The sequence below is a fragment of the Prionailurus viverrinus genome, chromosome B3 (genome assembly GCF_022837055.1).
Source record: "Prionailurus viverrinus isolate Anna chromosome B3, UM_Priviv_1.0, whole genome shotgun sequence".
NCBI lineage: Eukaryota > Metazoa > Chordata > Mammalia > Carnivora > Felidae > Prionailurus > Prionailurus viverrinus.
In genome coordinates, this window is record NC_062566.1 from 38,194,748 (window position 1) to 38,208,672 (window position 13,925).

The 13,925-nt window shown below is 38.8% G+C and overlaps 1 protein-coding gene across 1 annotated transcript in view; it reads left to right on the top strand.

Moving 5' to 3' along the window:
- VPS13C (vacuolar protein sorting 13 homolog C) overlaps positions 1 to 13,925 on the top strand; it is a 201,969-nt gene continuing 188,044 nt past the window's right edge. The window contains exon 1 of the mRNA XM_047862226.1: positions 1 to 158. Coding sequence (XP_047718182.1) covers positions 59 to 158 — 100 coding nt within the window. The 5' untranslated portion in view covers positions 1 to 58. The remainder of the gene's footprint in view (positions 159 to 13,925) is intronic.

Sequence of the window (13,925 nt, forward strand, 5' to 3'; positions counted from 1 at the left end):
GCCCTCAGCTGCGCCGGGCGGTTCCGGCTCCTCCCTCTCCCGGTGCCTCGGTTGCACGATGGTGCTGGAGTCGGTGGTCGCGGACCTGCTAAACCGCTTCTTGGGGGACTATGTGGAGAACCTGAACAAGTCCCAGCTGAAGCTGGGGATCTGGGGCGGTAAGCGAGAGGGCGTGCATGGCAGGCTGCCCGCGCTGGCGGAGGGGCCTACGCCGCGGGCTCTTCCCGCCCGGCTCCAGCCCGGGCCGGGCTCCCTTCGCCGCCCGAGACTCCGCCTCCGGGGAGGGCGCTCGGCGGGGCCCCCCTCCCCGGACGGCAGGTGCGGGGTGCGGGGAGGCCTGTGCCACCGCCACGGGGGCCAGGGTACCCGCCTGGGGTGGGGAGATGCGGCAGGGTCGCGCTCGCGCTGCCCGCGTTCCCAGGTTTCGCGTCCCCGAGGCGGTCCCCCTGCCCTGTCCCGCCTCTGCCCACCTCGCAGGGTCCTCTCGCTGCCTTCCTTAAGAAACCTTTCTGCTCCCGCACCCTGTGCAGTGGAGACTGCTGCGTGGTTACACACGCTCTAATAAAGTGGCACCAAGGAAGAAGAAAAAGGAAATTGCGTTTCACAGTTACCTTCTCGTGGCAGTTGTTGATGAGCAGGAACTGGGTTTCTTCTCTTTAGGATTGCAGGATTTGGGAGGGGGTCCATCGGCCCCGGAACATCCTTAGGAAAGGCCTGTTCGTATGGGCTTCTTACTATTAATACTTTCAGCTTTTGAGAAAACGACTTCTTCCCTTAATATTTACTTCACCTCAGTAAGATGACTTTCAGTTTTATTTTGGACGACGGAAAAAAATAATTCAGGCGACATCTGGCATCATCATTAATTAGGTGCATGCCCCAAAATGTACCCCGGCGTTTCTCTCCTCAACCTTGAGTGCGTAGAAGTAGACAGTAAGTAGTATGCTTGCATACTCTTCGGAGAGATTAGTCATTTGCACTGATTATGCATATTAAGCTTTGGGGCTCTTGGGAATACTTTTCACTCTACAAAAGACTTGAGAATTTTGTCAGCTTGGGAAGGAAATCCAAAGAACCACTCAGATGGATGGAACAGCCTTTTCATTGAGTCAACCTAAAGTGAAAGACCCACGCTGTCGGATGGGGTAACCACTAGCCGCTCTGGCTGTTAGGCCCTTGAAGTGTAGTTACTGCCAACTGAGACTTGCTGTAAATACAACATGGAGTTTTGAAAATACTCAGTAGGAGAAAGAGTGTAATACCTCAATCTTTTATGTTGATTATACGTTGAAATAATATTTGATTATATTGGCTTAAATACATTATCAAAGTTCATTTCCCCCTTTTTCCTTTTTTAAAATAAAATTAAAAAAAATTTAAATTATTATATTTTGATGTTTAATTTTGGAAATGAGGGACAGAGTAAGTGGGGGAGGAGCAGAGAGAGAGGGAGACAGAATCTGAAACAGGTTTCAGGCTTTGAGCTATCAGCACAGAACCCCACGCAGGGCTCCAACGCATGAACCCGGAGATCTTGACTTGAGCGTAAGTCAGATGCTTATCTGACTGATCCACCAAGGTGCCCTCCCCCCAAATGTTTTAATGTTTTGGCGTTTTTCAGAGAGAGTGAGAGCACGCAAGCAGGGGGGGGGGGCAGAGAGAAGGGGACAGAGGGTCTGAAGCAGGGTCTTTGTGGACAGCAAGGAGCCTGATGCCTGATGTGGGGCTCGAACTCAAAAACCCTAAAACCATGCATGACCTGAGCTGAAGTCAGATGCTCAAGCAACTAAGCCACCCAGGTGTCCCCTCTTAAAAAAAACAAAAAACAAACAAAAAAAAAACTTGTTTCCTAAAACATATAATTATGTATGTGAACCATATATTTATATTGGGCAGTGTTACAGAACCATGAGTGCTGCCCTAGGTTGTGAAGGAGCCTCCTTTGAATAGGTTGCTGATCATTTGACTGGTTCAGTTGTGGTTTGCCCAACACTACCCCCTTTGTTTACATGCCCCCCTGCAACATTAATATAATGCAAGAGAAGGAGAGAAAGAGACATGTAAGGAATTAAATATCCAGTGCCTTCTGCAGGAATCAACGCTTTCTTCATACTGTCAAATGCAAATTATTGCTTCTAGTCTAAACTTTATTTAGGAATTTAGGATTTAGGAAAGCATTTAGAAACCTGGATTCTAGGGTGTTGTGTTGGACAAGCCACTAACCTTACTCGGCCTCATCTTAATTTAAACTTAAAATTTTTTTTTTAATGTTTGTTTTTGAGGTGGGGGGGAGGGGCAGAGAGGGAAGGAGACACAGAATCCAAAGTAGGCTCTAGGCTCTGAACACAGAGCCTGACGCCGGGCTTGAACTCATGAGCTGTGAGATAATGACCTGAGCCAAATTCGGACATTTAACTGACTGAACCACCCAGGCGCCCCTTTATTTTAAGTTTAAAAGAAAAAATAATGACACCAGATAATGTAATAGTCCTTTGCGGTCACTACTCAGAATCATCTACCAGTATGTAACATTGTGTCCTATTTACCTCAGATTATTTTTAAAGAAATAAAGTTTATAGATGAATGAAAGATTTCTTCTCTACCAAATCTTACTTTTCTTTTACTTAAAAATTGGAAGTTGGGATAGATAACATCTAAGGGGCCTTCCAGTGCCAATACTCTGTGATTCTAGTTGCACGTGTTTTTGCTAAGAAATTGTGATGCAGGCTGGCTGGGGATTTTGAACTTTTCACATCTGAAATTAAAATGCCACAATATTATGTCATTTACTCCTTTTTTTTTTTTTTAAGTTTATTTATTTTGAGAGAGAGAGAGAGCGAGAGTGAGTGGGATGGGGTGGAGGTGGGGGTGGGGAGAGAATCCCAAAGAGGCTCCGCGGGGTCCACGCAGAGCCAGATGTGGGACTCAGACTCAAAAACTGTGAGATCATGACCTGAGCCAATAACAAGAGTCAGACGCTTAACTGACTGAGCCACCCAGGCGCCCGTATTCCTCTCTTTTTTGATGGAATGTAGAAAAACATTTTTTTTCTGAGATCTCATTTTGTTTCTTTTAGATGAGGTATGCTGTCAGTGGCCAATATCCCTTTTATAATAGGCCTGAGAAAATAAACTGTATCCAATTGAAGTCCACTCAGTAATTCCCTTAGCCTTATCAACCCACATCTCTGCTTCTATAAAATTTTGCCACCTTTTATTTCTGTGGTTTATAAAGGAAGCTTTTACGGTTATTATTCAATATATTTTTTATAACGCTAATTGTCCTCTTAAAGGCAAAATATATGTTGAGTATTTCTATCCTCTGAAAATATTCCTAAAGAAATAATTAATTTTTTAAATTAATATTTTAATTTAATTTAACTTTTTGTGGTAAACAGGTTGGTATATTAATGAAATAAGCTGATATTTATGACATCCATGATACTGACAAGTTTTTTTTTTTTTTTTAATTTTTTTTTTTTTTTCTACGTTTATTTATTTTTGGGACAGAGAGAGACAGAGCATGAACGGGGGAGGGGCAGAGAGAGAGGGAGACACAGAATCGGAAACAGGCTCCAGGCTCTGAGCCATCAGCCCAGAGCCCGACGCGGGGTTCGAACTCCCGGACCGCGAGATCGTGACCTGGCTGAAGTCGGACGCTTAACCGACTGCGCCACCCAGGCGCCCCTGACAAGTTTTATAAAGAATTAAAAATTGTATATAATCTTATTTGGAGACTGCTTTATAAATAAGGTTTATGTGTCATAGAGTTTGGCTGTTTGCATTTTTTTTTATTGTTATATTTTCACATCCTGAGAAAAGAATTCAACCTGTAAAAATTTCACAGGGCTGATCTTAATTTTCTTTAGACATAAATGGGAAACTAAATTGATACTTCTTAAAACTGGAGTATTTGACCAGGCGAAAGCAGTGATTTTTCAGCTGGAAATGAGTTTGCCCTGAAGGAATATTTGTTTAAAAATTTTTTTTTTCAACGTTTATTTATTTTTGGGACAGAGAGAGACAGAGCATGAACGGGGGAGGGGCAGAGAGAGAGGGAGACACAGAATCGGAAACAGGCTCCAGGCTCTGAGCCATCAGCCCAGAGCCTGATGCGGGGCTCGAACTCACGGACCACTAGATGGTGACCTGGCTGAAGTTGGACGCTTAACCGACTGCGCCACCCAGGCGCCCCTCCCTGAAGGAATATTTGGCAATGTCCGAGACATTTTTGATTGTTACACTGAGGGCTGGAGGTATGCTACTGAGATCTAGTGGGTAGACTGCAGGCATACCGCTACATTGTACAATGCACAGGACACCTCCCCACAACCAAAATGATCCAGCCCAAAATGTTTTTTGAGTAACTGGTCTAAGGAGAATATTGAGATTACCTTCTGCATTTTTAAAGAGAACTTCTGGGTGCTGAACAAGTTGTAGTAAGAAGTGAAAAAGTACTTAGAGGATGTATATGCCTTATAAAATTTGGAACTTAAGACAGAAACAGAGGTCTTAAGTGACTGAGAGGTATCATGTTGGTAAAAATGAAAAATCTTTCCATGATACCAGGAAGTAGTTTTAAAAATTAAAATATCGTATAAACACTTTGCAAAGGATTGTAGCATGCATATATTTGTACATGCATAGACACAGTGAAATACACAATAAATAAAATGTTGTAGAGTAAGAAGGATGGGGAAATTTTATTTGAAAGTCTAGAATCGGGAAGTTTATTGTGGATATTGTCTTTAAATTAGAGATGACTGCCTCCCCTTCCCCCTGCCAAAAAAAGCTTTTTTTTTTTCCTGTTTTTATTAAAAGCTTTTTTTCTTATTCTTTTCCTCTTATTTTTTTTTAATGCCAAGAAATTCCTATGTTTTTAAATAGGGATTTAAGGAGAATGATCTTTAAAAATTCTTGCTGTTACAGGAAAATTAGGCCCTGCTTATTTACTAGTTGTGGGATCCATGGGCAAAACGTTTTAATTCTTTAAGCCTCAGTTTCCTTATCTGCAAAATGGGGTAAATAACACTATGTGATGTAAATGATGTGAAAACCGTTTGTAATTCTAATTGTTAAAATGTTAATAATATTGATAGTGATAAACCTAGCTGAGTTATGGAAAATAGCCTGCTTTGTTTTATTTTCATGAGTATGTTTCCTCTAGGCTTCAGACTTCAGGGTTTTCATAATCTGTGTGATTATGTGTGACAGTAATATGACAGTAGTGTGACGGTTTGGTATAGAGGTAGCACAACACATGTAAACATTTCTTATTTTCCAAACTCTTTAAAAGAATAAAAAATCCATTTGCATTTAAAGTTATACTTAAATACTAATATTATCTGCCAGGTGGTTTGTAAGTCAGGTTCAGTTTTCAAAGGTTCAGAAAAGTGTGTGGTGGGCATGTTGCTGCCTATGCAAATAGTGAAGGTTTGTCTGGGTTTTTGTTCTCCACAATCTGGTACCTGAAGATAAATTGCACAGCCCTTAGCTATTTGAGCTGTGTCCAGGGTATAATTGTTTTAAGAGTAACATGTATTTGAAAAGGTATGTTGAAATACCATATCTTTTGCAACTTGCTTTAAGGAGTATTGTTGCAGTGTAGAACCTTTGTTAATTTGATTTTTCAAAGCTGATTTACTGTGGAAAGTCAGCAGGAAAATCCTTCATTCAGAATTCTCACTCCCATTTGGCATGCAGAGTATATATAGAGGCTATGATGTGTTGGATGCAAGGGGTAGCTATGATGATCAGAGGAAGGAGCCAGGTGGAGTGCCCACAGTTTGTGATTCTGCAAACCAGGCTGAGTCTGTGCTGATTACTGTACTGTCCTTCACCTCATGCCTGACACTTTTCCATCAGCTGCCAGATACTGTTGGAGCAGAGCAGCACAAGGAAGAAGGAAACCTGGGGATATAATTCCATCTGTGGTACTGCCTAGTTGTGTGGCTTTTGGCAAGTCACTAACCAGTCGTCACTATTTTCTTACCTGCAAATGAGAGGGTTAGACAAGGTCATCTCTTCTGGCTTTCAACTTTTGTGATTTGAACAAAGCCAGAGCTGCGAGATCTCCTTCATTAGATAATGAATATCTTAATCACGGTATCTTTCCTCTTTTTCACTCAAAATAGTGAGCAAAGAGTCACAGTCACAAAATGTGACAAGATAAATGAAGTTCCAGCCTCATGCTGATATTTGCAAATCCAAATCTATCTAGTATGTTACATTGTCTTGACAGGTAGCTGTAGAATGCAAGAAATTGAACGTCTCTTTGGTTCTTTTGTACCTTGATAAAACGTAACAGTATCTAGATATTTCTAAACTTGTAGAGGAGTTTTTTTTTTAGCTCTTTCTTCCCAGCCAGCACTTGGTACAGTGAAGGCCATTTCTCAGTAGCCTGTCCTATGGCATATAAAATAACACATAGTTGAATTATAATATATTTACCCTCAGTTATTATCAATTAAAGCAATGCTTAAAACACTTAAATTGAAAATAACCTTACCACGCATTTAAATAACATCATAAATTAAAAATACACCCCTTTACCAGAAATAAAACAGGAAGTTAGTACTTTGACAACCGTTCTGCTAGGAAGGTCTGCCTTCCTGAAAGGGAGAAAGTTTAGCCTTAATCCGGCAGCTTTCTGCCTTTCATTGCCAAGACTTTCTGTTTTAATAGGGAAATGGAAAGAATAAGAATTAACTTTTTCCTTTTCCCCTCTCTCTCAAGACAAAGTCTCTGTGAACGATTAAAAGGAATCTGCTGGGGCACCTGGCTGGCTCAGTCGGAATGGCATGTGACTCTTGGTCTCGGGGTTGTGAGTTCAAGCACCACATGGGATGTAGAGATTACATAAATAAAACTGAAAAAAAAAGTCTGCATTAACTAAGTTAATGTGGGTTGAATCGAAAGATTCAATTGGAATGAATTGCTACCATAGTTTCTTCAGTATTCTTTACTGAAACAATGGTTATTAAAATAATTTGTTTCATGCTTGAAAGATTGTTCAGTCATTTAGTTTAGCTCACTTTCTTGGAGAATGAAAGTGTCTGAATATTTTGATATACTATCAAATAAATAGTGAGTCTGTGATAGATACATAAAGGAAATAAAAACCAAATATATAGCACTGCATATTCTTTTTTCATTATTTTACAGTATGCAAAGATAGTTTCATGGAGTAAGGCATGGCATTTTTGTTTGTTGGGGTTTTTTGTTTGTTTTTAATAGCAGTTTGATTTAATATCTGTTTTATATTAAGAACATCGACCAGGGAGTCAGGAGACATAGGTTCTATTCTTAGCACTGCTACACATTAACTGTATAATCTTAGATACATTACCTAATCTCCTTAGCCTTCAGCTTTTTCATGTAAAGTGAGAGGGAATTAGGTTTAAAGATCTTTATGGTTCTGAATAGTTATACCTTATGAATTTCTGTCTTTTGTTTTTGCAAACACAGCTTTTTAAAAAGTTCTAAAATAACCATTTTGCAATGCCGTCTTCTGACTCTGTCCTTCCTTTGTGGTTATGTCCTCATTAGTTGTCCGATTTTATTTTCCCTTTTTGGTTTTGGATTTTTCATACTCTTAAAATGCAGAGACCAAAAATGGATCCACCATCTATACAGGCATCTCAGTGTTTGTGTAAGCACAAGAGAGATAGGATTATCTTCTGAATTAAAATTGTCTGCCCATTCTCTTCTGCTCTTTGAAAGATAGTGTGATGTTCTGAGCAAAACATTGGGCATCAGAAAGTTTGAGCCCTGGCTCTATCATTTATTAGGTTGACATAGTATCCTTATGCCAGCCATTTAACCTCCCTAGGCCTCAGTTTCTTTTGTTTGATGTCTGTGTCCTGTGTCCTTCATTGGGAGACTGTGAGGATCAAGAAATGTTACAGATCAGAGAGTGTTTTCTAAAGGAGAACGATTTTATATTCTTGTTGTAGTTGTCCTACCCCAGCATAATATGCATTCTAAATGAATCAGGTCAATGTTCATTGTGCACTTACTGTGGGGAGAATCAGTAAGGAATTTATAAGCAGGTTGGGGAAATATTTATATAGTTAAGTGCCACATAAGAAAGGTAGAGCTAAACTTCTGTGAAAGTTCAGATGAATTATTTCTGCCTAGAGGTATTTAATATCAGTACTGTATTTCTTCATTTATTTTGTAGGCTTTATGCATTGAATAAGCCATTCCTGGACTTAGGTTTGTTCCATATTATGCCAGTACCATTTCATTAAAAATTTTTTTTTTTAATGTTTATTTATTTTTGATAGAGTGTGCAAGTGAGCGAGGGAGGGGCAGAGAGAGAGGGAGACACAGAATCTGAAGCGGGCTCCAGGCTCTGAGCTGTCAGCACAGAGCCCGATGCGGGGCTCGAACTTACAAAGTGCGAGATCATGACCTGAGCCGAAGTGAGACACTTAATCGACTGAACCACCCATGTTCCACCCCCATTTCATTTTTATTCATAAATATACTAATTTGGTTGTTTTCTATAATTTAGCTACCATTTCTATTTCTGTTTTATTTTCTTGTGATGACTCCACCTCTGCTTACCTTGGTGTCATTTGCTAATTTAATAAGATTCACTGTCATTTTCATCTTCTGGTTCTTTAATAAGGATTATTAGATAGATTCTGGTCCAGGATTTACCCTTTAACGTACCTCTGAAAATACACTTCGGGATTAACTTTGAAATTTTATGTGTGACTCCCCAGCTGTGTATGCTCATCTAAAATGTGATGGTTTATTGATGAGAATCACATAGGGTGAGAATGAGAAGCCTTCTCTTCTGACACAGACTACATTTCCTGCTTACTGTCATCCTTTAGGCCTGTCAGTCCATCATAAAAGGAAATCACTTCATAGAACTTCCCTACGTGTCTGTCACTGTGATCTTTTTGGAACTTCATGGGATTAGAGACACCTGATTGTGGGATTGGCTTTAGTGCTTTCCTTTCTGGCAGTGTTGGTTATCTGTTCTTCCTCCAATTGTTAGTCATTCTTTTTCTCTTTTTTTGTTTATTTTAAATATTTGACACAGGGACACCTGGGTGGCTCAGTAGGTTAAGCACCTGACTTCAGCTCAGGTCATGATCTCACAGCTCATGAGTTCGAGCCCCGCATTGGCCTTTGTGCTGACAGTTCAGAGCCTGGAGCCTGCTTCAGATTCTGTGTCTCCCTCTCTCTCTGCCTCTCCCCCATTCATGCTCTGTCTCTCTCTCTCAAAAATAAACATTAAAAAATAATTTAAGGTTTTGGCACAGATATGGCCTGTGTTTCAGCCCTTGATCTGGCTATAGCAGTAAAATTATTTGCATGTAGATGGAATTATTATGTTATCTTGAAGTAGAGACAAATTAAATCTTTTTCCTCAGTATTCAGTCAAATATAAAATGGTTGATATGTAGGAAGGGCTTTGATCTTAGTCTTATAAATTATTTTTTATGTAAATGGGATTGCTGGCATTCTGAGAATATAGACTATTAAACTGATACATACATATATTTAGTGGAAGAGTACATATTAGCACAGTGCCTTACCTAGATAAAACACTCATCCACTGGTTGAATGAATGAATGCACTTATGACCTGGTGTTTGTCTGCAATATGCTGCTGTTCTTCCCATTTTCTTTGTACTAGGACCAGTGGCTCCTCCTTCAGTGCAACTAATTTATTGAAAGTGTCATTCTTATTTCATTGTTATATTTACTGTTAGATAGCATTCACATTTTTCAGAGAGGAAGTATGCATTTGTTTGCTAGACTCTACATAGCAGAAATAGATTTAAATTTTTTTTTTAAACATTTATTCATTTTTGAGAGAGACAGAGCCGGAGCAGGGGTGGGGCAGAGAGGGAGACACAGAATCTGAAACAGGCTCCAGGCTCTGAGCTGTCAACACAGAGCCCCATGTGGGGCTCAAACCCACACACCATGAGATCATGACCAGAGCCAAAGTCCAATGCTCAACCAACTTAGCCACCCAGTTGCCCCTAGAAATTGATATAAAAAAAAAAACAACACGTCTTGTAAGTAAGGTAGATATTAGATGTAGGAGGAATATGCATAAAACATACCGTGTTCCTATTGACCTTAGAACTTACAAGGGCACCTGGCTGGCTCAGTCGGTAGAGCATGCAACACTTTATTTATTTTTTAAATGTTTATTCATTTTTTGAGAGAGAGAGAGAGAAAGAGAGAGGGAAACAGACACAGAATCTGAAGCAGGCTTCAGGCTCTGAACTGTCATGACAGAGCTCAGCACAGAGCCCGACGCTGGGCTCCAACTCAAGACTGGGCCAAAGTCAGACGTTTAACCAACTGAGCCACCCAGGCCCCCTAGAGCATGCGACTCTTGATCTCAGGGTTGTGAGTTCAAGCCCCACACTGGGTGTAGAGATTACTTAAAAAAAACAATAAATAAAAAGAATTTATCTTTGTTTTGTTTTTCATTTCTTATTCTAGTTTGTGTAATTTTAACATAAAATTGTTATCTGATTATTATAAAAACTGGAAAATACTAAAAAATATTAATTAAAATCCTTAATCCTACCTGTTAGCAGTTATCACTATTATCTCTTTTTGTCAGACTTTCTAAATATACTTGTCTAAGTCTGTTAGCCATATTGGTAGTTTTCAGTATTTCACATTTAAATATCATCTCTTCTTTAAAGAACCAAAGTGCCACTGTAATAGAAACAGCACACTTTTTAAAAGTGCATTTATATTTTTACATTCATCAAGTTAGCATCTTTAATAATTGTTAAAGAAATACTTTATATCTAATGCAGATTATTTCTGAGCACTTCTGGTGACACTTGACCCACTAGTGAGAGTCACTGGGTAGAGCAATCCTGATTCATAAGCAAGTTTGCAGATCTCTCTGTGGTCCTTGATCTTGTTAAATAGTTTGGATTGCTTCAAATATGTACTAGCATCTGTGCAGTTCACTTCTTTTGGCTTGAATAGAGTTCCCAGTTGTAATTATTTATAATTCATCATCTGACAGAATTAAATCCAAGGATATGTTTCTACTCTATGTAATTTTTGTACGTATAAGACTTCTTTTTTGTTTATTATTTTTGAGAGAGAGAGAGAGAGAGACAGACAGCATGAGCAGAGGAGGGGGAGAGAGGGAGAGGGAGAGGGAGAGGGAGAGGGAGAGGGAGAGGGAGAGGGAGAGAGAGAGAGAGAGAGAGAGAGAGAGAGAAACAGAATCTGAAGCAGGCTCCAGGCTCTGAGCTGTCAGCACAGAGCCTGACATGGGACTCAAACTCAGAAACTATGAGATCATGCCCTGAGGTAGGATGCCTAACAGACTGAGCCATCCAGGTGCCCCACATACACCTTCTTAAGGATTTTTTTTTTTCCCAATTCCAGAACCACATGTCACTTTTCCATGACTACTTTATTATCCCTGCATTTGGTCTGTGATGTCCTCTTGTCGTTTCTACCTATAAAATAACTTCTTATTCTGACTCTACCTCTTTGATCCTGAAGTTACCATTTCAGGTTTTAATTTCTCTGTAGTGTTGTAGAAGCTGCTTGACTGCCTGTATTCTTTCCCTTTCCTTCTATTATAATGCTGATAATATTTTATTTATTCCCATTTGTGAGACTTCTTACCTTCTCTCCTTTTTTGAAGCTTTCATCAGGTAATTTTAGAAAATGTAAAATACATGTGTAGCAAATGAACTTTATTATATTGAAATAACCACTGTGGTCATTATGGTCTCTAGTCTTAGAGTTGTTTTCTTTGTATGTGTGCATATATATACTTTTTAAATTACATCAGTTTAGATCAATCTGAACATTCTTTGGCCTTTTTAAAAACAATATTTTGTGAACATTTTCCCATGTCTGTCTCCATTTTTTGCTCTATATTGTAGCTGTATTATGATTTATGCCTTCTTGGACATTTAGTTCTTTAGGTACTTCCTCTCTCCCATTCATCCATTTATTTCTGCTGTTACAACCAGTGTTGCAAAATCCTCGCAGCTAACTTGTTTGGGCAGATCCATGGTTATTTCTTAGGAGAGTAGAGTAATGGTTCTAAAATATAGCTCTGATTTTGTCATTCCTCTTATATGTATTTCATCTCTGTGTTGTGACCAGTCTGAACTTTTCATTTTCATCCTAAAAACTCTTCGTTAGTCTGGCTCCTGCCAAACTTTCCAACTTTATCTCCTGTTGTTTTATCACACCCTCCAGGCACACTAAATCACATGTGGTTTCTAAAATGTGTCTTACTCATGCACTCATGTTTGTCCTGTTTTCTTATCCACTCAGGAAATATTTCTTTGGCCTTCTAGCCTTGACTTTCATGGGAAGTTCTTGATCTCTTTGGGCAGTTAGGTGTCTTCTTTGCATCTTGTATACTCTTCTCCTGGAATGCCATAGAGTTTTTACAAAATTTTAGAAATTTAGTCTCCTTTGCTAGACTGTGAGCTCCTCAATAGCAGGGATGTCATTTTTGTCATTTCTCTATTCAGTACCTAAGAAGAAGTACTCTCTTAGGTAGTTCCTAAGAGGTACTACCTCTTAGTAGTAGGTGGTTAATAAATGTCTGTTTGAAAAAAACTTGAGATCTGGGGAAAAGTACATCTCTAACAATGGCATAATGGAATTGAATATTCTTTTTTTTTTTTTTTTTTAATTTTTTTTTTCAACGTTTATTTATTTTTGGGACAGAGAGAGACAGAGCATGAACGGGGGAGGGGCAGAGAGAGAGGGAGACATAGAATCTGAAACTGGCTCCAGGCTCTGAGCCATCAGCCCAGAGCCCGACGCGGGGCTCGAACTCCCGGACCGCGAGATCGTGACCTGGCTGAAGTCGGACGCTTAACCGACTGCACCACCCAGGCGCCCCTTGAATATTCTTTTTAATTTGCTCCAAAGTACTGTGGGGTAAAAATTATTTGACTGAAAAAATATTTATGGATAGCATAGAAAGAATAGTATTTTTAAAAATATAAATGTGTCATGAGTGATTAAGAAAATGTGTAGCTGAATAACTCATGCTTGTATTTAATATTGAAATGATAGTTTTATGAACCTTTAGAGAATTTAAGTGAAATGGAATTATTATGTTATCTTGAAGTAGAAGCAAGAAATTAAATCTTTTTCCTCAGTATTCAGTTAAATATAAAATGGTTGATATTTACGAGGGGCTTTAATCTTAGTCTTATAATTATTTTTTATGTAAATGGAATTTCTGACATTCTGAGGATGTAGACTCTTAAACTCATGCATATATATATCTGCAGAAAATCATGCAGTTTAGTGAATTTTTTTTATGTAAGCAAGAATATTTAAGTATCCTTTATCAACAAATATAGGTACAGGGTTTAAAACTAGAGTAATGTAACAGTATCATTATGGCTTTAGTTTTTATAATGTAACATCTGAGTAGATTTAAGAAGAGTTGGACTAGTTAAACATTGGAACCATAAAGGTGCTTGGCTGGCTCAGTCAGTAGAACATGTGATTCTTGATCATGGGGTCCCGAGTTTGAGTCTCATGTTAGGTGTAGAGTTGCCCATTAAAAAAAAAAAAAAAAAAAAAAAAAAAAAAAAAAAAAGTTAACATTAGGACCGTAAACGATAATCATTGGGAGGGTAGGATGTTTGGAGTTTTAAAAGATCAACATTATATACCTGTAGAAAATGTTCATTAATACCATAATTGAGAAAAGAATCCCAAGTTACAGGATAATTGATCTGTTCTTAGAGTCATTTCTTATGTCTTTTTTTTTTTTTCTTTAGGTTTTTGGCTTAATCATTCAAAATGATAGATATTCTCTTTGGTTCTAAATTTCTTCAGTCTGAAAGTCTCCAGATTCTTTCTCATTGTCCATTTGAATGTTGGCCGGTTTAAATATTTTGTAATTTCTTTTGCATTTGGCTAACCT